The sequence below is a fragment of the Pleurodeles waltl genome, chromosome 6 (assembly GCF_031143425.1).
Source record: "Pleurodeles waltl isolate 20211129_DDA chromosome 6, aPleWal1.hap1.20221129, whole genome shotgun sequence".
Classification (NCBI taxonomy): domain Eukaryota; kingdom Metazoa; phylum Chordata; class Amphibia; order Caudata; family Salamandridae; genus Pleurodeles; species Pleurodeles waltl.
The window spans coordinates 561906812-561934406 of record NC_090445.1 but is presented as its reverse complement, the minus strand read 5'-3'; the positions used below and the strand labels follow the sequence as shown (position 1 = coordinate 561934406).

The 27595-nt window shown below is 44.9% G+C and overlaps 1 protein-coding gene across 1 annotated transcript in view; it reads left to right on the top strand.

Moving 5' to 3' along the window:
• Positions 1 to 27595, top strand: part of LOC138299976 (AMP deaminase 1-like) — a 342156-nt gene that overhangs the window by 114659 nt on the left and 199902 nt on the right. The window contains exons 6-8 of the mRNA XM_069238734.1: positions 2513 to 2642; positions 9954 to 10148; positions 10464 to 10595. Of these exons, the coding sequence (XP_069094835.1) occupies positions 2513 to 2642; positions 9954 to 10148; positions 10464 to 10595 (457 nt within the window). The remainder of the gene's footprint in view (positions 1 to 2512; positions 2643 to 9953; positions 10149 to 10463; positions 10596 to 27595) is intronic.

The following is a 27595-nucleotide window of genomic DNA, read 5'->3' as shown; positions in this document are numbered from 1 at the left end:
AGTCACGGTCAGAGGGAGCCTCTGGATTCTCTCTGCATGTGTCGCTGTAGGGATCCAGGGGGGTCGTCTCAGGTTACTCACGAGGTCACAGTCACCTGTGAGTCCTCCCTGTAGTGTTGGTTCTCTGGAGCTCGAGCCGGGGGCGTCGGGAAGAGTGAGTTCTTGGAAAGTTGTTAGAAAGTTGCAAAAATGTTGCTGTAGGGAAACAGTGCTGATGTTCTCTGGAGTTTCTTGGTCCTTTGATTCAGGGAAGTCCTCTGAGGCTTCAGAGGTTGCTGGTCCCTGTCGGATGCGTCGCTGTTGCAGTTTTCTTCAAACCAGGAGACAGGCCGGTAGGGCTGGGGCCAAAACAGCTGTTGTCTCCGTCGTCTCTGCAGGGCCTTTAAGGTCAGCAGTCCTTCTTCTTGTTTCAGGTTGCAGGAATCTGATTTCCTGGGTTCTGGGGTGCCCCTAAATACTAAATTTAGGGGTGTGTTTATGTCAGGAGGGCAGTAGCCAATGGCTACTGTCCTGGAGGGTGGCTACAGCCTCTTTGTGCCTCCTCCCTGAGGGGAGGGGGGCACATCCCTAATCCTATTGGGGGAATCCTCCAATCTCAAGATGGAGGATTTCTAAAGACAGGGGTCACCTCAGGACACCTTAGGGGCTGTCCTGACTGGTGAGTGACTCCTCCTTGTTTTTCTCATTATCTCCTCCAGCCTTGCTGCCAAAAGTAGGGGCAGTGGCCGGAGGGGCTGGCATCTCCACTAGCTGGGATGCCCTGGGGTGCGGTAACAAAAGGCATGAGCCTTTAAGGCTCACCGGCAGGTGTTACAGTACCTGCAGGGGGAGGTGAGAAGCACCTCCACCCAGTATAGGCTTTCTTCCTGGCCACAGAGTGACAAAGGCACTCGCCCCATGTGGCCAGCAACTCGTCTGGTTGTGGCAGGCTGGCAGAAACTGGTCAGCCTAGCAATAGGAGTCGGACTGGTATTCAGGGGGCATCTCTAAGATGCCCTCTGGGTGTATTTTACAATGCATTCCACACTGGCATTAGTGTGCATTTATTGTGCTGAGAAGTTTGATGCCAAACTTCCCAGATTTCAGTGTAGCCATTATGGAACTGTGGAGTGCGTGTTTGACAAACTCTGAGACCATATACTTTTTATGGCTAACCTGCACTTACAATGTCTAAAGTTTTGCTTAGACACTGTAGGGGCATAGTGCTCATACACATATGCCGTCACTGGTGGTATAGTGCACCCTGCCTTAGGGCTTTAAGGCCTGATAGAGGGGTGACTTACCTATGCCACAGGCAGTGTGAGGTTGGCATGGCACTCTGAGGGGAGTGCCATATCAACTTAGTCATTTTCTCCACAACAGCACACACAAGCTGTGAGGCAGTGTGCATGTGCTGAGTGAGGGGTCCCCAGGGTGGCATAAGACATGCTGCAGCCCTTAAAGACCTTCCCTGGCATCAGGGCCTTTGGTACCAGGGGTACCATTAACAAGGGACTTATCTGGGTGCCAGGGCTGTGCCAATTGTGGAAGCAAAGGTACAGTTTAGGGAAAGAACGCTGGTGCTAGGGCCTGGTTAGCAGGGTCCCAGCACACTTTCAGTCATAACTGGCATCAACAAAAGGCAAATGGTCAGGGGGTAACCATGCCAAGGAGGCATTTCCTTACAGTAGCATATTTGAGTTCCGAATATCTAATTTCGTGGCAAATTAATGAGGACATTTTTGTCTGACCGATAGTTATCAAGCCCTCAAATTAATGCCTGAAAGTCGACAAACACCTTCCAAGAACAAATTCAAAACTTGACTGAAGGCCTGTTCAATAATAGCTGAGGGTAAATAAAAGTCTCTTTTTAAAACAAGCATTTGCAATGCAACGGGTCTCGCATTACGTCGAGTTAGAGCTATTGGCGTTGTAAACTCCTAACCAGACTTTTCTTGCCACATTAAATGAAAAAAAGGAGCGCAATTGCCCTGTGTAAAGCACAGCGCGATCTCGCTGCGAAATAAATAGAAAAAGTAGTCCAGAAACCATACGGAAAACATGGAGCCTGGTATGTTTCCAATAGTTTACTGGTGCTCTCGAGGAGGACTAAACACCTGAAAAGGCATGACCTATGCATGCCTTTCATGAATGAAAACAAGCAGATTTTCAAAGGCAAGCCCACAAACCAATGAAAGTGACTGACATAACGTGAGTGTGGTTAAAATCCCCCTAAAGAGAGATTAGAAGAGGGATGGAGTGCTTTGCGCTCACCTCTAAAAATAACTGTATAACTTTGGCATTCAAATGTATTTGTAATATGTGGATATTAAACAAAAGTAGTATTTGTGTTCTTTGCAAGTGAAGATATTTCAGTAACTGATCATGTTCTATTATTTATTGTAAAGAAGCTTTTAATAATGTTTTATCGTAAAACGTTTCAGAACTGCATGTTTATGAAATACATAAGAGAATTTGCAGTACCAGACCTTATAATTTAAAAGATATATGTTGGAACAATTTTTTCATCTAGAAAAACCTATTGCCATCGGCGTTTAAGATTTCTTTCTTCCAAGTACAAGGTTCACGAGATGCTGAATGAAATGGATGAATTAAAAGAACTGAAAATAAATCCACATCGAGATTTCTACAACTGTAGGAAGGTAACAATGTTTCATTCTTCTGAAGGGCGAAACAACTACATTTGTTGACTTCAACTCGAGTTTGAAAATAAAACAGGGAAGTAATACTATCTGTTGTAATACCAGTATCGGGGTTCAGTTTTATCCATGCAAACATTTTGTCAGGTTTTACCTGGCGAAATGTGTGCAGAGAATGTGAGTCTATGCGATAGTGTTACAAACAATTTAACAACTGAAAATAACTCTGCATTTAATGTTTATGTGGCGAGCTCCTACTGGAGTTTAACTGATGTGAGAAAGAAAAACATGCTGATTCTTATGACTATGATTATAAATAATTATTGGGATTAGAAGTACTGTGTCCCCTCATATTTACATTGCACTGTTCGGCCATGAAATCCAGAGCTGCTTTACAAGTCGGCAAGACATAACACAAATCACAGGAATCTGCAAATCAGCTAACTGACCAAATTTTGGCAGTTTCCGGATAGTACTTTCGTAGTCCACTACTGTATGATAGTAGAGTTTGTAAGACATTTTTCTACCTCTAACCTTCCACTCCCACGCTGACAATATCCTTAGACATACGCTATCACCGGCAGACTTTACCACTGAATTTGGCGAATCCCAATTTACAAGTGTTACTTAGCGCACTGGGTATGTGGTAATAGCTTAAATACTACAGATTGTTCATGATGTTGTGACAAAAACAATTTATTGAGACAATTAGGTCATCAACTTTCAAGTCGCCTCAAGTACAAGCTTTTTTCATCCGTGTAAATGTAATGTATATAAATGTCTGTAACACGTAGAACTTGCGGCGCACAGTGCATCCGACTCACAATGTCGCTACTCTCTTTCACACAGCAGAAATGTACCCCATTTAGAATATCAGCTCGTGCCCCACATTTATTTACTATTTTTAGGGTGCACACTTGCACCCGCCAACCAGCGCTTCTTGATGTAAAGTGTTGTCAACCCTTCTGGGATGGAAACAGTGCAAACTCTCGGCCAACTATACTCACGTTTGTGTGAAATCCCAACACGAAATGAAAGTGGCAGTTATAAATAGCTCCTGATCTTCATGTTCATAAAATGTGAAATTACTGTAAAAATTCCACATTTTGTGCAGCTTACACTTGGTTACCTGTCGAAATGGCGGAGTGACGTCGTAGGTACGAAAGGTTGAAAATATGAGTTGTGGCTAAACCAGGGCAGTCATTGGAAGACATGATGATATAGACAGGTAAGTAACACTTCTTTAATAGAACCATAACAGAAAAAACTATGCAGCTGTCAGTCCCCAACTCCCCTTTGATGGAACCCCGCACTAAATCAAACCACCGCATTCTAGAATCCTCACCACCCTGCCCAAGAGCTGGACATAACACACCTCCATTTTCCCCCAACCCATCTCCCTTCCCCAAAAACAACAGCAATCCAAACAAAGTTCCAAACAAAAAACAACACAGAAAAAACAAAAGCGAAGTCTAAATTAAACGACTGTACGATTGTAATGTTAAACACAGAATTATTGTCATATAAGAATATTGGGGACAAAATATCGAAAGATAAGTGCATGTAGAGAAAATATGGATTTACTATCCCTAACTCACATCTACGTACCTTGAAGGCAAGGGAGTAACCAGAAAAAAATAGCCCTCACTTTGAACCACATCACACTGAGTCAAACAAGCTGTACCCAGTAGGACGGTCAATTGGTCGATGGGAATTTTACCATTTTTTCTTCCTTGCACTACTCTTTCTTTCATTTGTTCGCTGGCCGGCGAAAACAACATATTACAACATTTCTTCTGGTCTGACCAGCGGAAACACTGCCATGGCATCGGTCTCAGCTCCCTTAAGGGAGCTGAGGCCAATGCCACGGCACAACAGCAACTTCGGAATGCGCACTGTCTGTATTGTAGACAGTGCACATTCCGAGGGGCTGGCAGGGACACACGCCCCTGAACTGCCCATGCCGTGGGCATGGGCAGTGCAGGGATGCCCCTGTCGCTCCCATAACTGTCTTTCTGCCAGCTTTTTCATGGCGGGAACCCCGCCATGAAAAGGCTGGTGGAAAGAGGACTTGTGATCAGCACAGCGGCGCTGAACTCAGTGTCGCTGTGGCGGAACACAACTCCAACCGCCGCCACCCCGTCAGGAACCACGTTCCTGGTGGTGACGTTGGTCAGACCACCAGGGCTGTAATCTGGCGGTCGGACTGCCAGGAGTGCGGCGGACCATCCACCACCACAAGTCTGGAAGTGTAAAGACCAACAGACTCATATTGAGGCCCAAAATCTTTAAACTTGGTTGCCAGATTCCAATTGTTTCTATCACAGGGCTCACACATTCTGCTACTATGTACTTCAAATTGCTGCCTCGCACCTTGCTCCTTTAAATGAGTCGCATTGACTCTAGCTTTGGAGTGACACTTGCATCAGATGCATCACCCATACCATCTTTGACCGCTCTTTTCAATTCCACCATTTCCCACAAGACAGCTTCACAGCACTAGCGCTCTCACTTATGTCCACAACCCTGTAATTGAGTCAGTACCTCAAACTACCCTTCCTAACATTCATTTTCAGGACCTTCACTCACACCAGATTATTGACTTCCAACAGGCCCTCTTTTGATTTTTTAAGACAATCAGACCAGATACAGCCATATCTGTAAACAGATTCAAATTATGTTTCTTTCTACAGTCTTGCAGCCTCAAATTGCATGGTATCTCAAAAACGATCTCTATATTCCTAAAAGCCAACATGAAAAACGAATCTGTACTTAAAACATCTGATGGTCATCTATCTTTTTTCCTTTCAAATGGCATTCTCCTTTCCTTTCCACCCCCTCCTTTTCTTTTTCTCGGATCACAACCTTCTGTAAGTCGTAGGCACTTTTTCCCTAATCTCTTTTAAAAAATTTCTGCAAATTGCACACAATTCATTTGAAAGATCACAACCTCTCCTTTTTTTAAAGTGATACCCAGCAACTTAACTTTACCGAATCTCCTGTAGCTCATCTATTAACCTCAACAAACAGCTGCATGCACACACATATCCTCCTATCCCCACTAATGACCACTTCTAACTCCCATTACTATCACAAACAACCGAAGTGAATGCATGGAATGGTGTGCAAGAGCACACCAATCTAATCTTAATAACCAACTATATTGAACTACCACTAATCTTGGTTTCAGAAGCAGTGCCCTGCCGAGTATAAAGCACTTCAACGCCTCATCAGGGGTAGTACCTACTATATGAATAAAATTACAAAACACATCTGCAGCTGTTAGCTCTGAACACCACACCACAAACCACAGCATTCCAGAACCCACAAGAGCAGGATAAAGCATTATTCTTGTACTTAAACTTGTACTGGAGGGTGTACTTCAAGTACAAATCTCAAGCAATTCACAGCTAGCCTACCTTTTTGCATCTTAGCATAATGTTAAAAAGTTTTTTTAGCACATCTGAGCGCATCTAAAGGTATCATTGGGACACAAGTAAATAAAACCGACACAGCACAAGTAAATCTGGGCCCATGTGTCTTGAAATTCTCTGATAAATAAAAGTAAATTTCAAGAACCTCTCTTTTATCAATTTTGCTTTAAGCAACGTGCCAGAGATGATCTAATAACAAAGATAAGACAAGCCTATCTAATGAGAAGGCATACTACATTTTTTGTAGCAAAGTTTTAGCTGGACAACACTAGTCCAAAATATGATGAGTTGCAAGGGAGCCCTATTAACACTTTTCAAAGATGTTAAACCATGTGCGCGGTATGAGCAGTCTATTGATGAAATAGTAATCACTTAGCACAAAAGCTGTATTTACAATTTAGATATGGTTCCCTACTTATTAAAGCATTCAGCAGCAAATGGCGAGTGAAGGGTGCTGAAAATGACTTGTGCCCTGTGTGCCAAGGGGGGGCAGAATCCATTATACTGTACATGTATTATTTCTTTTTCCATGCTCCCTGAATCTCTGTTTAAAGTGGTTAGTGCCACTTTGCAGGAATTTGGGCACCAGAAGGCACATGGAGGCGTTCAGAATATTGAGATCAGACACTAGCAGAGTAGTGATTTTTGGAATAGCTAAATATTGTAATGCTTTCTGGATAAGGTGTTCTAAGGGTTTGAAAGGAAGTGGCTTAATTGTAATTGTATTAGTGTCTCTGAATTGTATAGTCTGCTGATAAAATTTTTTGAATGGGTGTATGACGGAGGAGGCTATTTGTGTGCTGCTATAAACGCACTCGTATTTTAATCTGAATGATTAACCTGCAATTATTGCAGTGAGAGAGTCTAGTTTCACAGCAGACTTACTATCACATTGTGGTGAAAGTATCCTGTATGCTGCTACCCAGATGCCCTTATTACATCTTTGTTATAACTTCCCCTTGGCAGGGCCTGCATTTGTTGTACTGTATTTATTGTATCCAGAGTTTTTTCATTAATGGTCTTTTGCTATTTCTATGTGTAATGCAGAATTCAGCACATATAGAAAAAGCAAAAACAAGGAGAAATAAAAGTATTTCTACTCGTTGCGCCATGCTGATGACATCCCTGGGGTGGTGTTAGTTTTTGGCTCTGCCTAAGATTTACAATTCCTTGTAAATCTGGGGCAGCATCAAAAGTAGTGCATGTTGCGGTGGAACACCCACTGTAGCAGAAAGCTGCGTCGGAGGGGCCCATACTTACAAGGCGGCATTAAGCCACAAAAGGTGGATTAGCGCTGCCTTGTAAATATGGTGCAGTGCACAGCACCACCAGAGCGTCCCTAAAAGTGATGCTCTGGTGGCACTAGGGGCTTGTAAATATGCCCCATAGAATTGTTATATGACAAACAACCTAATGTCATAAAGCTGGGAATAGTGAGGCGCACTAAGACATTTCCAAATGACCGTACATCATTAGCAACTTTGATTTTATGCATCAGAGATGAGTTAGTGGTGATCCGAGTTCAGTGAATATCGCTTTAAATTTGAGTCTTTATTACAAGGACTCCATTCTGTGGCCTCTGAAATATCACCAGCAAAGACATGAGCCACTTCGCTCTCACAAAATATCTGGTATGATAGTCCCTATTTGAACACCAGCATATCAGATATTTACTGAGATGTTCAAGATAAATTCAAAATCAGTGCTTAATCTGAGCCAGTGTTTGCCGGTGGGGGGCACCAATACATATTTTGGGGACGGCACTTATTTCTCCACATCTGACATTTCTGGAGGCCATCAGAGGGAAAAGCAAGCAAAACGAAAAGACAGAGGAAAATAAATACAAAAAATACCTCACCAAGGCAGAAAGCAGACACATGTAAGAGGGAGATATCAGGGCAGGAAGTGCCAGGCAGTGAATTAAAGAGGCCTGAGGTGGATTCAGGACTACACACCCCTGCTATTCACTGACATTTCACAGCACCAGCTGCGGGTGTCTGAACAGTGCTTTAGGCACTGGCACTTGTTATTTTACAAATAAAGAACTGTTGAAAATAGTATTAGTGGTGATTCCCGAGCTGTTATTAAAAAGCAGAAACAACACTAAGAATGTAATTAGGTCTTAAAACAGGACAAATGAATACATTCATTGTGCCTTTTGGGACCTTTTAAGGATTTTTAAGTCTGACTCAGGCATGACCCAGAGTTGTTCTGGCTAAACTCGACTGACATAGGGTTTTTGCAAAGCCTAATTTATTTACTGACTAGTTTAAATCTGAATTCTTGGCAGCAAACTCCGAAAAGTGATTTACCCGTGTCTTGCTATAGGATCCGTTCTCATCTGGGTGCTCATAAAGGTTGTGTACTTCCATTCTTAGTAGTATTTATATGAACAATTTACTTTCCACTTTACTAGCCACATGCTTTTCCAGCTAAACTTGGTGGTATCACAGGGGAGCACTGCTCTACAAAGATGGCTTGTGTTGTGCGATCAGACAGCAGTAGGGTTGGAACGGATGCTGAAATCCATGACTTAATTGCACAACCTTATGTTTCAAAGGTTCTCCAGCAAAAGAGAAAACATATCTTTGACAAAAGCCAAAAAGAAAACTCCTTTGACATGTTGATGGAAGCTCATTGGAGCAAGGTTATATCCGCAATTATCATGGAATTTTCTATGATAATCATGTGACTTAGTGGACACCAATTAAAGTGAAGAAGAACTCGACACCTTCCATCGTTTTTTAATTCTAACTATGGCAGGCATTGTCTACAGAGACAAATAGGTCCCCAGTTAATTCAACATTAATGTATGGTGCACTTGCCAGGTTGCCTCCTGGAAACTCATCAAATGATTTGAAGGACTTTTCTGGAGGAGGTTACTGGGACTTTTAAAGAGTAGATCACTAGAAATATTAGGATGGGAGATATGGCTAAGATTATAGTGGGGCTACTGCTCTGATACCACAGCTTTCCTTGTTATTGTTGTTCGGCAAAGCCTTGCCCAATTCACTGAGTTTTGACCTCCAAAGAGAATAGCTTGATACTACAATGACTCCTGAATTAACTTGCTATTAGTGCTGGGTTTAACAGGTGCCTTTTCTTACCCTCAATGTGCCATTAGTGTATTCAAGTCACCGATCAATACAGTTTTCTATAAATAGTCGACTGAGGGTAATTTTTTAGTCATCAGGGAATTAAAAAACCTACCCCAAATATGGTAATTAATACAGGGCCAAACCCTGAATTAAGCGACATCCGACTCTAAAATATCTGAAAAGCAGGTGTGGTGTAGGTTAAACCATTTTCCACTCTTCGAAATAGAAAGAGAAGTGCATAGCAATGAAAAGATGTGTCCATTAGTTTTTAGTTCCACAGAAACGCCTGCACACATGTTTTCATGCATATCTGTTACTAATGTTGGACAGCATATTGTTTATCGGAATTTAATGGCTGTGATAAGAAAATGTGGAAATGATGAATGTCGCAACTATATTGCATACTGTCGACGAGGATTTATTAGACCCTTGAACTATATTGCGTCATGTATATACGTTTTAAAATATATTTTCTACTTCGAAATTAAACATGTTTATAAAATAATTTTAAATTTTAGTATAAGAGTTTCGAACATTTTATGCCGGCATCCCTCTATTTCTGTAATCAGCATTTGGAAGTTACTTGGTATGCACATTTATTCAGTTATTACATTTTAGATATCTACTCATATCTTCACAATCCAACTATAGCCTGCTTGATTTTCACTTGGAGATTTTAAATTATTTCAAAACATATTGATGTAAATTTACTGGTGGAGAGGTATTCCCTAATTTGCGAAATTCATTGAATAACCGTGTCCTCGTTTGCATCCTATGTTTAGGTAGACACTCATATCCATGCTGCCGCGTGCATGAACCAGAAACACCTCTTACGCTTCATTAAAAAGAGTTACCGGGTGGATTCAGAGCGAGTAGTATGCAGCTCCAAAGGGAAGACCATGACACTCAAGGAACTCTTTGCTCAACTAAATCTGCACCCCTACGACTTGACAGTGGACTCCTTGGATGTGCATGCAGTAAGTGACGTATTTATATAGTCACATGAGCACAGCAAATCACATATGTGTACTTCCCCTAGCAAAACAACACTTGACCTGTAAAATGGTGACAATAGAACACGATGACAGTGCCATTCTGGTTTTTCCTTTGGTAAATGCTTGCTGACAAAATCTAGTCTATGGATTTCATTGAACATTTATTATCATCACTAGTATCGTTCATGCACTTTTGTTAAGTAATGGGAGAAGCCGTGTTTTCTGTTTGCTCTCTGCATCCAAGCAGAAAGCAAGAAAACTTCGCTAATACGCGCTTTGACTGTATTTTCTTAAAAGGGACGCCAAACGTTTCAGCGTTTTGATAAATTTAATGCAAAATACAACCCAGTGGGTGCCAGTGAACTCCGAGATCTTTACATGAAAACTGATAATTACATCGACGGGGAATACTTTGCTACAATCATAAAGGTAAGGTAATTTAGCGCTCTGTTTTTCGCATGCCTAGTGAAGATATGTGCGAGAAAGAAAAAAATGATAAAAATGTTCCATTATCAGCTTTTAACATCTGATGCGTTACGTGCGTTAAATGTGTACATTGTTCTCAATTCAATATACTCAGTGTGTGCTTGTTAGTCTCCTTACCTTGTCTTGTAGACGGTAAAGCAGTTTGAGTGTTACATTTATTGCTTTTTTCAATATTACATATTACGGATCAGGCTCTTTTGGTATCAGAGCACTGTAAGTAGAGGGAGACAAAAGTGGGGTGGCAGGAAACTTGGGGTACAGAAAAAGGGTACATCAGAGCTATTTTGAGTCTATAAGATTTTGTGTAAGTGAGTGAGGTGAGAGTAATTTTCAACATAATTGTATTGAACAGTAATTAATAGAAAGATCTTGCCTCGCAGGCACGAAACCAGACCTGGCGACAGCAGAGAAATAAGATAGTAGAGTGGTATTGGCAAATGATTAACAAAAAATGGCTCATGGGTAGTAAATATAGCGCATTATGTTTTATGGCAGCAGGGTGGCATACGGTTACCACACATTATTACAGATATAAAGCAGGTACATTGCTAGAGACCAAGGTGAAACTGATGATCACCTGCTTCAATGCTCAGCTTCGTTTGATTTACCCCTCCAATCCTGTCAGCCCTTAGAAATGTTGGCAAACGGGCAAAGGGCCTGGAGATGTTTCACCATGAAGGCAGCCCAGTGATACAACATAATCTCTCTATGAAGCGGAGGTTGCACAGCAAGCAATCATGTGGCAGCACTCAACACTGCTGAATACTGCTTGTAAGGATGAAGAATATTCTTTCTGGTAGGCACAGCTTCTCTAGTGGGTTCCTGATTGAGGCACCATTATCACAATCCAGTGAGGATGTCAGTCCACAGTAACCTTGGTTCGTAGCCAAGGACTCAAACCACCACGGAAATGCAGATGACCATATAGAGTGCTCCACTGCCTTTGGCTAGGTTTGCTCTATAAAAATACTATAAACATGTAGATACGTGCAATCAATTGCTTCACACCTCTTCTCATAAATCTTCTAGAAATCCAGAAATGTTGTCAAAGGCCACATGGAGTTTGCAAGCCACATAAAAATAGGGATGCTGTGCTAGGGGAAATGTTGTTCCTCCCTGTGAAAGAATACATTCTAAAAGAAGAAAGGGCTGATGCTCCACTATACCATAAAGGCGAAAGGCGGATCTCTAAAAGGATCTCTCCCAAAGTACCTGTTAGCAATAACAACAAAAGCATGAATGAGCGTCAAGCGCACCAAAAGGAGCATCAGGTACAGTTCGATATTCCCCTGTGCGTCATAGTTTTAGCCGTGCTGCCAATAATACACTGTCAAATGTTAACAAAAATAGAAACATGTTCTGAACCAGATAACAGAATCTCTAAACACTTCACAAAGGGAAACCTGGTGTCTAGATGAGCACTTCTCAAAAAGAGCTCAGAAAAGGATGCCCTCGTCATTCAAGGGTATGGAAATCATGAAAATGACATTAAACTTTGTTCTATTCTCTTTGTCAATGCTGTTCAGTTGGATTTAGGGGTTTGGTTTGTGGCGTACATGATTACCTCAATTTCATCAGTCACCAGATACAAATTCACATCTTTATGTGGACAGATGATGAGGAATATCAGTGGTCCCATGACAATAGTTTTAATAAGTGAAAGGGATAAGGGAAAAGGGAAAGAAAAAGTAGAGAATTTGTGATGCAGAAAATTAAAGTTACACACAACAGGTACTGGGTGTTGATGCAAACGAGCAAACAGAATGTAAGAGGATGGATCACATAAGTGAACTTCAGATTAAGCATATCCCAGTGCCTGGGTGCTGGATACTAAATGTAAATTTAATAAAATCCAATAAATAGAGAATCAACATCTGGCATTATCTTAGGGAGCGAGGGTCCCACATTGCATGCCTTAAAGTGACTCACTTATTGTGTGCATATATGTGGCATTTATATAGTGCAAACCTAACTGAAGGACAGTGGAGCATTGTAATGGGTCAAAGACGAAGACACAGTTAATGAGATCAAAGTAGAACAGTTATCAAACACTATGAGACCTAGAGGCAAACAAGGTGAGCAGAAAACTGCATAGATAAGGTAGAAGAAACTGGAATGCAAGTGTGTGTCTAGAAAGACAAAAAGGTAAAACTAAAGATCAAATGGAACAGGCTAAGCTCTAGGAATCAAGAACTGTAGCAAATTTATAATAGTGCAGCATTGAGGTATAACTTGAGAACAAACAAGGCAGACAAATTAATTGATACTGGAAATTGTAGCAAGCTGGACAGAGAAAGGCTGGAGACTAACTACGTCAAGACAAGCTCAAAGGGACTAAGGGCCAGATGTACGAAGCTTTTTGCATGGCTCAAACAGCGAGTTTCGCTGTTTGCGACATGCAAAAAGCACATTGCGATGCTCATTCCCATTATGCGAGTCGGTAACCTGGTTACCGACTCGCAAAATGGGAATGCGACTCGCAAATAGGAAGGGGTGTTCCCCTTCCTATTTGCAATTCGCAACGCAATGCAGAATTGCTTTGTGACCGCGAACGTGGTCGCAAAGCAATTTGCAGTTACCACCAGTGTCACGCTGGTGGTAACCCATTCGCAAAAGGGAAGGGGTCCCCATGGGACCCTTTCCCCTTTGTGAATGGCCCTGCAAACATTTTTCAGAGCAGGCAGTGGTCCTACCGTTTCATTTTTTCGTTTGTATTGCAACTCGTTTTCCTTTCAGGAAAACGGGCTGCAATAAAAAAAAAAAAACTGCTTTATTAAAAAGCAGTCACAGACATGGTGGTCTGCTGTCTCCAGCAGGCCACCATCCCTGTGAGTGCTGCAAATTGCAAGGGGGTCGCAAATTGCGACTCACCTCATTAATATTAATGAGGTGAGTCTTTGCGACCCCCTTGCGATTCGCAGATGGTGTCAGGGACACCATCCTGCATCTGGGTTTGCGACTTGCAAATTGCGAGTTGCTCAGACTCGCAATTTGCAAGTCGCAAACTCAGAAGTTGCTACATCTGGCCCTAAGTACTGTAACAAGCAAGGTAAAGCTAAGCTGGTGGCTAGAGATTGCAAGAGGGGAAACAAGCAATGGCATATAATGCATGAACCAAAAACAAGGAAACTAGGGAGCAAATCCTGAGCCAAGACAGAAACAAAAGGAATAGGCAAAGGCATAAGTGGATCAAAAAAGGCAACACAAGAGAGGAAACAAAGAGAAAAGATAGCAGCATCATAAAGAAACTAGGAGCTATGTAGAGCGGGAACAGCACCTGACTGCAGACAAAAGGCAGAACATAGATTAAAGCCAAATGCAATAGACAGGTAGGAGCTGCACTGGAATAGGACAGATCTGCACTGGAATAGGACACATACTCTGACAGAACCAAAACAGTCAGCAAACAGTTCCAGTAAATAGACGTTCAAACATCAACACATAAACAAGGAGCAGTAGGCAATGGCAGCTTATAAGCAGTTGCAGGCAGCAGTAGGCTCGGGGTGAAACCACATGTTTGAACTGTACAAAAGCAGTCACAGTGTTGTATAGCTATTTTAGTTAGGTTTTAGACACGTTGTCTTCAAGGCTACAGTCGGATAGTGTTGCCGACAAATGTGGTACGCTGTGTCTAAAGCATTCACAGAAACACACACACTCAAATGTAGGGAACATTTCTTAGAATGTCAGCTGTTTTCTTATAAAACACTCCTTAGTCCTAGACATGTTAGAGGGAGATTCCAACCAACATGACCACAACTGTATGCTGATTGCTGCAAGCTTCGCTACAGCTACTTGCTTAGACAGCCGAGCCCTGAACTGGATGGGGACGGTGTCTCTTTAGACCTCTGGCCTCTTTATCAGGTATGAGGAATGATGTTCTCCCAGGGGGAAAACCAAAGGGCAGATTAGGCTTAGTATTCTGTGCTCATATTTAGCGTAGGTGAGGGGCTATAGATCCACTCCCCTGTTTAGACAGTATGGTAGGACTGCTCTTGTGTTTTACATATTTAGTCGCATGCCTGCTTCTATTGTTTTTCATTATCCTCGTTATTGCTATGCACCTGCTTTTATCTAAGATGCAGATAGATCCTACCGTCCAAATCCAGTAGCCTCATTACCCTAATGAGAACCGACATGACAACAAGAGTGTGCAATCCCATGTTCTCACAAATTCTTGATGAGAGAATCCTTTGAGGATAAATAACAGAAATAGTACTATTGACAGTAGTGTACAGTCACTTCCAGGTCTTCATGAACACTTGGACCTGCATTTGGGATTTGTAGTCCATTAAAGCATGTGTTGGTTTTCAAATGTGTCCATGATTGAAATGGTATGCAGACAGAAATCATATGAGGACGTTAGATGAATTCTCGTGTTGATTTCCATGCTGATGTTGGTTCATGCACAGTGCCTGTCAGAAAGCCTCTCAGAAGCAGAGAGATGGAATAGTAGCAGTGTCAGAGCATGCCTTGGAGAAAAATGAGCCTTCACAAAGGCACATGAAAAGGCTGCTACCTGTTTCCACTGTTCTTCTCTATATTAGTTGCACTCTTGGTCCAGGTCTTGAAAAAGCACTGAGGTGGTGGGAAACTGGAGACAGTGAGGAGCTGAGCACGTGGCAAGGGTAAGGTGGGATTCGGAAAGACCCACTGGGAAATACAGTTTTCTCCTGACAAATGATGTCTTATCTGGGCCAGGGTGTGGCGGCCTACTTGGCCTTAAGGTGTGATAACACTTGAAAAGCCTTTGCTTTTGTCAGCTTGACCTTATTAGCTGCTAGCCTATAACCCTTTTTTTAAATATGAAGATACAGTCTCACATCATGTTAGCAGACAAAATTATGATGACGTTGACCGCTTGTCAGGTGTTCATACTGGAAATCCTGAAAGAACTCATGGGGTCTTAAAGGGTCTCTGACATTCAGTTCAAATTAAGTAATTCGGAGATACTTAACTGGCTTATAATGTCAAAGCAAGACACATGTGATCTCCAGCTTTTCTAACCTTTTATATTTGACAAAAGCAGGATGAAATGTCCATAGATAAATAGCATGAGATCAATTCACAGAGTATTAAGCCAGCTCACATCCCCTCATTTACAAAGTTATCATAAATTATTTTATCGAATGGAGCAATTTATATATTTTGGGATTAGAAAGAACCAAAGCTGCTAAACTAATAATTTTTATCTGGGCCAATAAAGCTTATTTATCAAATAGATTTGTGGCTGTTAGGAAACAGGCCGAGAGTTGCATACTCTAAGGCCGCCCACTTGAGTACTGTAGCCATGCTGATGCTCCGCCATTTACAGCATTATAAGACTAGATTGATAAGGTGATGGCTGGTCACCTCTGAGTGGTAACATTCCATGTAGAATTGACAAAAATGCTTGTACTCTAGTAACATAACAAGACCTATGTGGTATGCCATAGGGCTGGAATTACACCTGATGTCCTTGCCCTGTCTTCATATACCACACCCCTTCACACTGGAGATGAATTCTAAAGATTTCAAGAAGTCGAGAGACGGGGAATTCGGAATACTCTAAGACATGTTAAGAAATACAAAAAGGAATACGAGAAGAGTGCAAAACACTCTGTTTTGTTTTCATTTAACACTGGGTCTTGGATCCTGATAATAAAAATAGGGCCACTGCTACAAGACATTTGGCACTCTCTGAAATATTGTTACAAGAGTGGATAGGTCCCAAACAATTTGTAACCAAGTTATGCAAAGTCTTGATTATTCTAAAGTCCCAGAAAGACTGATGGAGATAAAAGAAGCATGGTGACATCTGAAAAAATGCTATATAATGAGATAGGTGGGAAAGTGTCTGAGAAGATATTCACAGGACCACCACTAGCATAGTATGCAGAGAAACCCAATATGAAGTCGGAACTCATTGGTACTAAATGCCCACCAGAATGATGTGACAAAGGAATGGCGTGGAGATTTTGGAGCTAGGCGTTTTGACCGGGGCATGTGATGGGTTTGTACTGAACTGAGAGTAAATGAGAAAGAAATTGCTATTGCCATTCAAAATGTGTTGGGTACCCAGTTAATGACTAATTGAAGAATACTGAAAAAAGAAGACCACTGAAGAGGGATTATATGAAATCCTAGCAGTGGAGCAAATGACTAATTCTATTAACTTACAAGACATTTCTGGATATATGGAAATCCCTGATTGACTTGGTGTCCTAAGACGATAAAGTATTGACAATAGGGTGCGGCATAAAGGGAGCAATGAAATTGAGTCACAGCTAACAATTACTGGCACTGGTCTCACACACAGAATAACTAGTTAACCAACACATGTTAAAAGACACAGTTATATCATATATAATTTTACATGGAGTACTCAGTGGTTGGCCACGGCTTAGGGCTCACACAAAAAGCAAGTTTGAGCATACACCTAGTGAGGGAAGACACAGTGGTCAATATGCATATAGTTTAAAAGTCTGTCAAGGATTCTAGTTACTAAGCATAGCATTAGATTGGTTTTCTCATTAATGTGATGTGAGTTCGTTCTGGCCCAGTGGTCTTACCACTCGGTTCAATATTCATAAAGGTCTAAAGTGCCAATGGTAGGCTCTATTTCCCCTTAAAAAAATTTAAAGGATACCCTGAAAAGTCTGGTTATTAACAAACAGAGACTCAGCAATCTGCAAGATAGTAGCTCAGTACCTTTATAGGAGGGAGGGTGATGGATAACCTAGGGGAGCCCACTCAAACAAAAATTCTGGGGCACACGAAATATGAAACCCTAAACTGCACACCACTGACTATGTAAGTCCATTTGATGTACCTGATTGTGGCTGAAATCTGGTTTGACATAGGTTAAGTTCTGGTACAAATTCCAACTGCCTACATATGGAAATAGAAAACTAGAAATGAGGGGAGAGGTGGCAGATTAGCAATTATTGCAATAAATCATGTGCAGCTGAGTAGAAACTACGCCTCCAACTGAGGAACAAACATTGTTAGCCATGATAAAGGTAACGAGGCAGAATACTATTGCCCTCATTATGAGTCCATGGACCGCCAGACTCACGAATGGCGGGCGGACTGCCGGAGTAGTGGCTGTCCGCCCGCCATATTATGACTCTGGCGCAGACACCATGGTGGAAATGCCACCACCACCAGGCTGCAGCCACCAGGCAGCCTAGTGGTCTCGACGTTTCAAATCCGATGGGGCAGCGCTGCCCTGGGGATTACGAGTCCCATTCCGCCAGCCTTGGCATGGGCAGTGCAGGGGCCCCCATGCACAGCCCTGTAGTGCCTTTCACTGCCCGAATCATGGGCAGTGAAATGCACGATGGGTGCTGCTGCACCAGTCGCACTGCCACATTGGCGCCAGCTCCATTAGGAGCCGACGTCAATGTAAAGGCCCTGTTTCCCGCTAGGCCGGCAGGCAGAAGCACTGTTTCTGCCCGTTAGCCCAGCGGGAAAATCATAATAGGGCTGGCAGGGGCTTCCCCACACTGGCGGTGAAGTGGGGGGAGTGAGTTAGGTGGGTGGCAGTACCGCCCGCCGAACTCTTAATGACCCCTTTGTGTTGGCCTTTGAGTAAAGGTAAGAATTTTCAAGACTGTTTTTCAGATTAAATGTGAGCGCTTTTGTTATATTATGAAACCATGATGGTCCTAGGCAACATTTATGCCTAGGTCATTGATGGAAATTACCTCTTCACTCAGCAATTCATAAATATTATGCCATTGAATCAGCTGGTTTAACCTACAGGGGACTGCATGGGTTAGATCTAATTTACTGCAGATAGTTGGCATTATACCCCTATACCAGTTGGGTGTACCTGTAAACAAAAGGTGGGTCTCCAAATGACACCAGAAAGACATTCATACTTAAATCAGAATAACGTACTAGGACTTTGAGGTTGCTTACTGGTGTGTCTTGGGGATGAACTAACAGATCCCTCATAAAGCTGTTCAACTGTGTGGTTGATTGGAGGGAAAGGGTAGTTTTAAAAAGGAAAGATGCCATCAAATTTACTAGCAAAGGAAAAGCGAACCAACTATGATCCAGAGAAAAAACTATTTTTTAAATATATTGGAGAGCTCATAAATACCGACTATTGCATTTTTGCATCCAAATCTTTACAGAAATAAGTCTGGAAAATCCCAGACAACCTAAGAACAATAGACCCCACTAAATACAATGTTCTTGTCTCTCAAAAGCTCTGTAAAGACAGTGATGACGTTTTCACTAGGAAATCATCAAAAAATACAGAGAGGAAAAAACTGTGCTTCTTTAATCACCCTAGGGTATCTGAGTCCATCAAAAAAGTGTTTGATGATTCTAATTTGTGGGGGAGTCGTTAGCTGCCAATGCAGTGAGACGCGAATCCACCGACTCCAGCCTGGCGATCCCCCACCTACGGCCAACCACACCTGGGTACACAATGGATGGTGAGGCCTCCTGCCCTTGATCTCTGCTGCTCTCTCTTGGCATGACAAGACCCTGGGGGCCACCAGGCAGAGTTTTGCGGTCAGAGACCTGAGGACTCATCCGGTGGGCCCTGGTGAGTGTTCCTCTCCTCCCCCTGGCACTTTAATTTTTTTTGGAGGACCTGCTCTGGGGACTAGTGGTGGGATAGTGGAGAGTCCTTCCTCCCCCACCCGGGCTGTGACATTGGGCCAAGCTGTGAGTCGCTTCACTGTCCCTGAGTGGCCCTGGTTATTGGTGTGCACCAGGGTGGCCCAAAAGGCAAGAAGAGTGTTTGGAAGTGCAGAGGCTTTGGTGCCAGAAGCAGTAAGTAATCATGGACAACCATCTGTGCTGAGGGAGAGAACTTTGGGAGGTCCCTGGGATATTGCACAGCCTGAGCTAACTGGATCTGCTGGAACAAGAGAGACCTATGCTAGGCGGTCATTGGTGACCTTGAGGAATAGCACCTGTGACAGGGTTTGACCTTGACCTGCCTGAACCCACTGACTACTACCCTCTAAGAATGGGTAAGGTGGCACAAAAGCGCAATTTGGATGTGGGCACCCTGGCCCGGGGGGAGACCACCACAGAAACACTGCTATTGTCTTTGGACGGGTCTACGAAAGGCCCCAACCTCCATGATATCCTACAAACCATAACTGCATCCAGGGAAGCCCTAGGAACTAAAATCAATAGTCTGGGGTGCAGACCGAAGAATTTTGTAAGACGACCACAGGCCATTAGTTGAAAGAATCGTCACTACTGCACCTGGATATTACCACTATGCGAGACAGGATCACTGTGACGGAGAACAAAGTGTGCTCACTAGAACTCAGAGCAGAGGACAGTGAAAATAGATCAGTGTGAACAATATCTGCATAGTTGGCCTCCCTGAATGCACAGATAGGAAGAACATCCTGACTTTCTTGGAGCAATGCCTGCAAGAAGAGGTGGCCACTTAGTGCCATTCCCCCGTCAATGCGATGGAGCGAGCCCACAGGAATCCTACCCGATCACCCCCACCTCGGGCGCCCCACCATGCCCAGTAGTAGCTAGACACCTACATTACAGGGACAGTGGCCATATCCTTGCCCAAGCCAAAGGGGACATCCTTATAGAGAATCACAAAGTTACGAATTTCCAGACTTTACCAAAGCCATTAAAATACAGCATTCGATGTTCATGGATGCTTAGTGGCGCCTTTGCCAGATTGACCTGGATGATGCATGTTGTTACCTGCCCTAGTGAAAGTGGCGATGCCGGGGTGTGCAATTGTTTCAGACACCGCAGGAAGTGTGGGACTGGATAGACATGCAGATGCATGCAGGCCCCAGCCCGGAGTCCCCCTGGAGTGTTCAACTGTGGGAGAAGAGGGAAAAACCATGCAAAGCGGAGCCCCGCAGTAACACCCTGTTGGATGTGGAGGCCCACAGGGAACAGTGGTGCTCTGTGGCAGCAGCCATGTGTGGGGCGGTTTGCTTTCTTTGCTGGAGGCTGATGTTGTCCAAGATTTGGCCCCCTCCAACAATGCTAGCCTATTAGATGAATAATTACCTGAAATCACACCACGCACAGCAGAAGAACTGCTTTAGGCTGTACAAAGTGTCATAAGGCCTGATTTATACTGCAGTGAAGAGCTGGAGAGGGGGTTCCCCGACTGGAATTTCTACCCCTGCCTGATTCACTATGGTGGTACAATTGGTAATTATTTGGGGCTACATAATCACCTCCTACTTTTCCCAGTGGGTTGAAGAGGACCAGGCAGATTTGTGGGTACTCCCACGAATGCCTGTTTGTTGTCTGAATGTTTGGATGAGGAGTGATGCCCTACTTGTCCTGGAGTGGGGGAGTTTAGGAGGTTATTAATCTTTACTTGAATGTCAGGGTTTACTCTGTGTCCTACATAGCTGCTTTTGGTCGATCTGGAGGGTACCTGAACCTGAGGTAACTCCTAATGACATCGAGGGAGGTCCCTGCCTCCATGAAGCAATCACACAATGGCGGCCCCCATTACATAAAATCCTTACTTGGAACATCTGAGGGATAAATACCTTGGTTAACAGATATAGGGGGTCATTCTGACCCCGGCGGGCGGCGGGAGCCGCCCGCCTGGAAGGAACCGCCAGAATACCGTTGCGCGGTCAAAAGACCGCCGCGGGTATTCTGGGTTTCCCACTGGGCTGGCGGGCGACCGCCAAAAGGCCGCCCGCCAGCCCAGTGGGAAACACCCCTCCATGAGGATGCCGGCTCCGAATGGAGCCGGCGGAGTGGAGGATGTGCGACGGGTGCAGTGGCACCCGTCGCGTATTTCAGTGTCTGCAAAGCAAAGTGGGGCCCTCTTACGGGGGCCCCTGCAGTGCCCATGCCATTGGCATGGGCACTGCAGGGGCCCCCAGGGGCCCCACGACACCCCTCACCGCCATCCTGTTCCTGGCGGTCGGAACCGCCAGGAACAGGATGGCGGTGAGGGGGTCGGAATCCCCCATGGCGGCGCAGCAAGCTGCGCCGCCATGGGGGATTCCTCAGGGCATCGGAAAACCGGCGGGACACCGCCGGTTTTCCTGTTCTGACCGCGGCCAAACCGCCGCGGTCAGAATGCCCTGCGGGGCACCGCCAGCCTGTTGGCGGTGCTCCCGCCAACCCCGGCCCGTCGGAATGACCCCCATAAAGTCTTCTCATACCTGCAACGCCGGGGGTACAGATTGCACTCCTTCAGGAAACACACCTTCTAGCTAAGAAGGGATTGGCGTTGCAGCACAGGTGAAGGGGGTAAGCCTACTATACAACATGCTCAGCATATGCGAGAGGGGTATTCATCTGGATTCATGCTGGGGTCCCCTTCCAACACAGAGGCCACCTGATTGACCCATCTGGTCACTATGCGGTGGTTACGGGGCACCTGTATGGCAGAGACATTGTCCTGGGTAGCATCTATCGTCCCAGTGTAAATCAGGAGAAGCTCTTTGTGGACTTATCCAGTGTCTTAGCTCCTCATTTGGTGGGATCCGTTATCTTGGGTGGTGATTATAATTGTGCAGCAGATGTGGAGCTTAATCGCATTCACCCACCCTTCCAAAACTTACTGACTTCACAAATAGCTTGTGTGTTTGCAAGCTGGAAAGCAAAATGGGGGTTGGTGGACTCCTGGCGGCTTCACCACCCACTTAACAGAGATTACTCCTTCTTCTCCAGCCTGCACGATCTTCACGTGTGACTGAATGCTCCACTCGGCACACCTAATGTCCACGCTCAGGTTCACACTGCTGAAAATCACTCCCGCACTATGTCTGATTGTCTCCCTGTTTTGCTGGGATTGAAATGGGAGAGGGTGCATTCCTGTATTCCAACTTGCCATTTATGTCCGGAGGCCCAGGAGGATCCCGTTTTTTGGGAAACAATCAGCAAAGTCATTACCCAATACTTTAAGGACAATGCTGGGACCACTGAGTCCCTCCTGACGGAGTGGGACGCATTCAAAGTGTTGCTCAGGAGATCATGCTTCTTGGAGACAGTGGGGATCCGAAGGACCCTGCTGCAGGAGACTCTGGCTGCTGAGGATGTGTTAAGAACAATTGAGCTATGCCGACCGGGATCCCCAAAGTTGTAGCCTGACCTTTTTGATGTGAAAGAAAAAAGGGCAGAAACGGTGGGGAGGCTGCGCTGCTTTGGTTATGAAACTATATGGTAGAAGTCCACGCAGAGAGGGACTGTACCAGACCCCTGCTTGCGTGGTTAAAGAACCCAGCCAAGCATGGTTCAGTGATTGTAGAGATTATCACTGATGACGGTTCCAGGGTTTATCGTCCTGAGGACATTAATTGTGAATTTCACAAATATTACGCTCACCTGTACAACAGTAGCAAAGAGCACTCCCTGGCAAGTATTGAGGCCTTCCTGACACCATTACACCTCCAGAGAATTCTCCAAGAGAGCACCAAAGCCTTAGGGGGAAAATATTACTATTCATGAGATCCATGCTGCTATTAGATCAATGGCCTGGAACAAGACACCTGGGACCGACGGGTTCGCATGGAGCTCTACTCTGTCTATGCGGAGACTTTCGCTCCCAAATTGGTTGACATGTATAACACTACCAAAGAAACAGGGTTACTACCACAGTCCACCCGAGAAGCCCTGATAGTACCCCTTTTAAAGCCTGGAAAAGAGCCATATTATAAATGAGCCTATTGGCTCTTATCAATGCGAAACACTGACTATAAAATACTGAGTAGAATCCTTGCTGGCTGCCTTTTACCGCATATGTCCACTGTTGTTAATAGGGATCAGACAGGCTTTATACCAGCCCGAAATACAGCTCATAATATCCATCGGCTACGCCCAATACTAGGGGCTAACACTTAAAATAGAAGAAGCACAGTAATCTTAGCGGTTGACATAGAGAAAGCCTTTGATAGCCTGGAATGGCCCTTCCTTTATAGTGTCATGGTGCATTTTGGGCTGGGCCAGGGATTAATTGCCAGGACCTGGTTGCTCTACACAGATCCTTCGGCTAGGGTTTGTACCAGACAGACAATCTCAGAAAGTTATGGGGTCGACTGCCCCCTATCCCCCCTGTTATTTGCCCTGGCTATGGCATTTCTAGCTTATTATTCCAGCTGTGTACTGGGATCTTAAGGTGGAGGCTCAAGTGCAGTACATCGCGCTGTATGCCGATGAGTTACTGCAAGTTCTGCGGGATAGCCAGACCAATCTGAGGGACGCCTGTATTTGTTGGAATGGTTTGGATCCATATCTGGACTCCAAGTTAATTGGCACAAATCATGTTTATTTCCCACGCCGTCTTCCAGAGCTCCCCCAACAAGAGCTGGGGACTCTTGAAGCCCTGATGCCTGCCATTTTTGGGGGTCCACACACATCATGACTCTGTGGCCCTGCTTGAAGGTAATGTAGGTGGAGCTGTTAGAGCTCATCGGGCAAGCACTGCTTTTGGGAGATACTGACGCTTTCTGTAGCAGGCAGAGTAGCATTGCTGAAGATGATTGCTCTCCCCTGATTATTATACTTCATTGTAATGCTCTTGGTTTGGATCTGTAGATCATACTTTTGAGACATTTGCAAGATAGTCATGAGCTTCCTCTGGAGTTTGGGTTGTAGAAGAGTAGCCTTGTGTACACTCCAAAGGCCGGTGACGGAAGGAGGCTTAGCTATACCTTAATCCTAATACATAGTGGCACAGTTGTAATGGCTCATGAGGTGGGTGGCGAGAAGGCTCATGCCAGGAAGGTAAATATCCACTTCTGCCCCAAACGCCTCCAGGCTGGCTAAAGCACTTCTTAGACTTCCTAGCCCTGGACCTGGCAACACTGCTGAATTTCAAGTCATGCAATGATGTTGGGCAAGGAGTCTACAAAAGGCGCGGGTACAGATCTCTTACTCTCCTGATAAACCTACGGGGTTCTTTGAGGAGCTTTCACATGGCGGGAACTGGGAGGGACTGATGGCATGGCAGGAAGAAAGGGTGACTACGATTGGGGCCATGTTCGAGGCTGAAGTGCCCCTACCCTTTGAGGAATTTTGTTTAAGGTATGACCTGCCTCAGGGCCACTTCCTTTTACATGGTGCACTCACTGCCTCTATCCGAAAGCACTGGATATCAGGTATGGCAGAGCCATGGCAGGCAGCATGCTGCCAATATGTGTTGATAGCCTGAGGGACTGTTTGCACAGATGACTGCGGGTAGACATAAACTTGCCACTGACTGCACTGAAAGAACGGTGGGAGGCAGATGTCAATGTGGTCATAGGGGAGCGAGACTGGGAAGTCATCCTGAATAATACGGCGAAGGCATATAGAAATGTCAGATTCAAACTTATAAATTGTTATGTATTACATAGGGCATACCTCACACCTTGGAGGATAGACAGATACTACACCTCGACAGATGCAAAATGTCATGGGTGTGGAGAGATGGGGGCAGAGCTTTTTCATATGTTGTGACCTACCCACTTTTTGGGAAAACGTTAGGGGGACTCTGTCCACTGTTATTGAGAAGGCGAAGCTCTGTCTTTTGAGTTGGTTACCCCATACTGATAAGAATAAAATTGCAAGTAGATTCCAGGACTTAGCTTTCATTCTCTCCAAGAGGGAGATCGCCAGAAACTGGAAATGTCCGAGAGGTCCTCGAATGACCGCGTGGAGGAGGGAGCTCAATAAACGGGCAGGTTATGAAAGTGAGGTGAGGCTCCAAAATGCTAAGAGGTGCAGGGCTCTGTCAAGGTGGCTGGGGCCTGTAAGGCCCTAGTGGATTCTCTGCAGGGCCCCAATGCCCAGACACTGGATGAAGGTTAACTCGTCCCTCGCATCATCACCCTTGTTATCATGGGATGACCATCACCATGAGTGACATATCTGTGCATGACTTCATGGCTGTGCACACTGAAACCCTGCACTGCTAATCACTATTGAGCAGCCCCTTCCCAGAATGTCACTAATGCAGATATTCCCCTAGGAGCAGGTACACCATCGGGCACACAAATGGGGGGCAGAAAGTGTTTTTTGGTTGTCTGGATATGGGGGGTACACGAGGTCTGCAAAAGTAGCTGTTAGAAATGGGGTCTTTGGTTGGCAGTCAGGTTACGCCCTGTCCAAGCAAGGACCCTCACTCTAGTCAGGGCAAAGGAGAATCAACCTCAATTAACCACTGTTCTGCCCTTGGTAGCTTGGCACAAGCAGGCAGGCTTAACTTCGGAGTCTAGGTGTAAAGTATTTGTACCAACACATACAGCAATTTAGTGAAAACACTACAAAATGACACAACACAGGTTTAGAAAAATAGGTAATATTTATCTAAACAAAACAAGACCAAAACAACAAAAATCCACCATACACAAGTCAAGTTATGAATAAAAAAGCAAAACGAGTCTTAAATCCTTAGAAAACAGTGTTAACAATGTTAGTGTGAAAAAGTACCTGGGTTGCGTCAAAATAACACCGCACGGGCGAGTATGCATCGGAAAAGGCCAGCAATGCGTCGATTTCTCACTCACAAGCGAGACCGTGCATCGTTCCTCCTCCAGTCGGGGCAGCGTGCATCATTTTTCATCTCCGCAGGAGAGCGATGCGTTGATCGGGACAGGCACCTCGGGTCCGGGCAGGCTTTGCGTGGTTTTTCTGCACCCAGCGAGGTTTCCGTCAAGAATCCGGTCGCACAGTATCAGTAAACCGCGCTATGTGGGGTTGCGACAGTAACAGCCTCCGTCAGCGGGTGTTGCGTAGTCGTTTCTCCAGCCGCGTGCATCGATCTTCCAGCCGCAATGCAGGTGGAGCATAGATTTCAGCCACGAAGCCGGTGGCGCGTCGTTTCTCGGCTGTGTCTCGGAAGGTGCGTCGAAAATTTCCACTCATGGTGGTCTAATCATGGATTTTCAGTCTTTGTCTGCCAGCTTCACCTTTCAAGGGCCCAAGAACTGGATAGGGCACCACTTGGCAGGGCAGGAGCCTCAGCAGAGAGTCCAGGTGCTGGCAGGGGAAGTCTTTGATGGGCCTGAGACTTCAACAGGAGGCAAGCTCAGGACAAGCCCTTGGAGATTTCTTCACAAGCAGGAATGCACAACAAAGTCCAGTCTTTGTCCCCTTGCACAGGCAGAAGCAGCAACTGCAGGATAGCTCCACAAGGCACAGTCACAGGCAGGGCAGCACTTCTCCTCAGCTCTTCTCCAGCCACAGGTTCCTCTTGATTTCCAGAAGTGATCTAATTTTTCAGGGGTTTGGGTGCTCTTCTTATACCCTACTTGGCCTTTGAAGTAGACCCACTTCAAAGGAAAGTCTCTCTTGTTTGTGAGATCCTGCCTTGCCCAGGCCAGGCCCCAGACACACACCAGGGGGTTGGAGACTGTATTGTGCGAGGGCAGGCACAGGCCTTTCAGGTGTAAGTCACCACTCCTTCCCTCCCTCCTAGCACAGATGGCTCATCAGGATATGCAGACTACACCCCAGTTCCCTCTGTGTCACTGTCTAGAGAGAGGTGCAAACAACACAACTGTCAAACTAACCCAGACAGGGAATCCACAAACAGACAGGGTCACAGAACAGTTTAATCAAGAAAATGCCTACTTTCTAAAAGTGGCATTTTCAAACACACAATCTCAAAACCAACTTTAGTAAAAGATGTATTTTTAAATTGGGAGTTCAAAGACCCCAAACTCCACATGTCCATCTGCTCCCCAAGGGAATCTACACTTTAATCATATTTAAAGGTAGCCCTCATGTTAACCTATGAGAGAGATAGGCCTTGCAACAGCACAAAACAAGCTTGGCAGTGTTTCACTGTCAGAACATATAAAACACATTACTATGGCCCTCATTCCGACCCTGGCGGTTTCAAACCGCCAGGGTGGAGGGCAGAGGAAGCACCGCCAACAGGCTGGCGGTGCTTCCCGGGCCATTCTGACCGCGGCGGTAAAGCCGCGGTCAGAAAAGGGGAACCGGCGGTTTCCTGCCGGTTTTCCCCTGGCCTAGGGAATCCTCCATGGTGG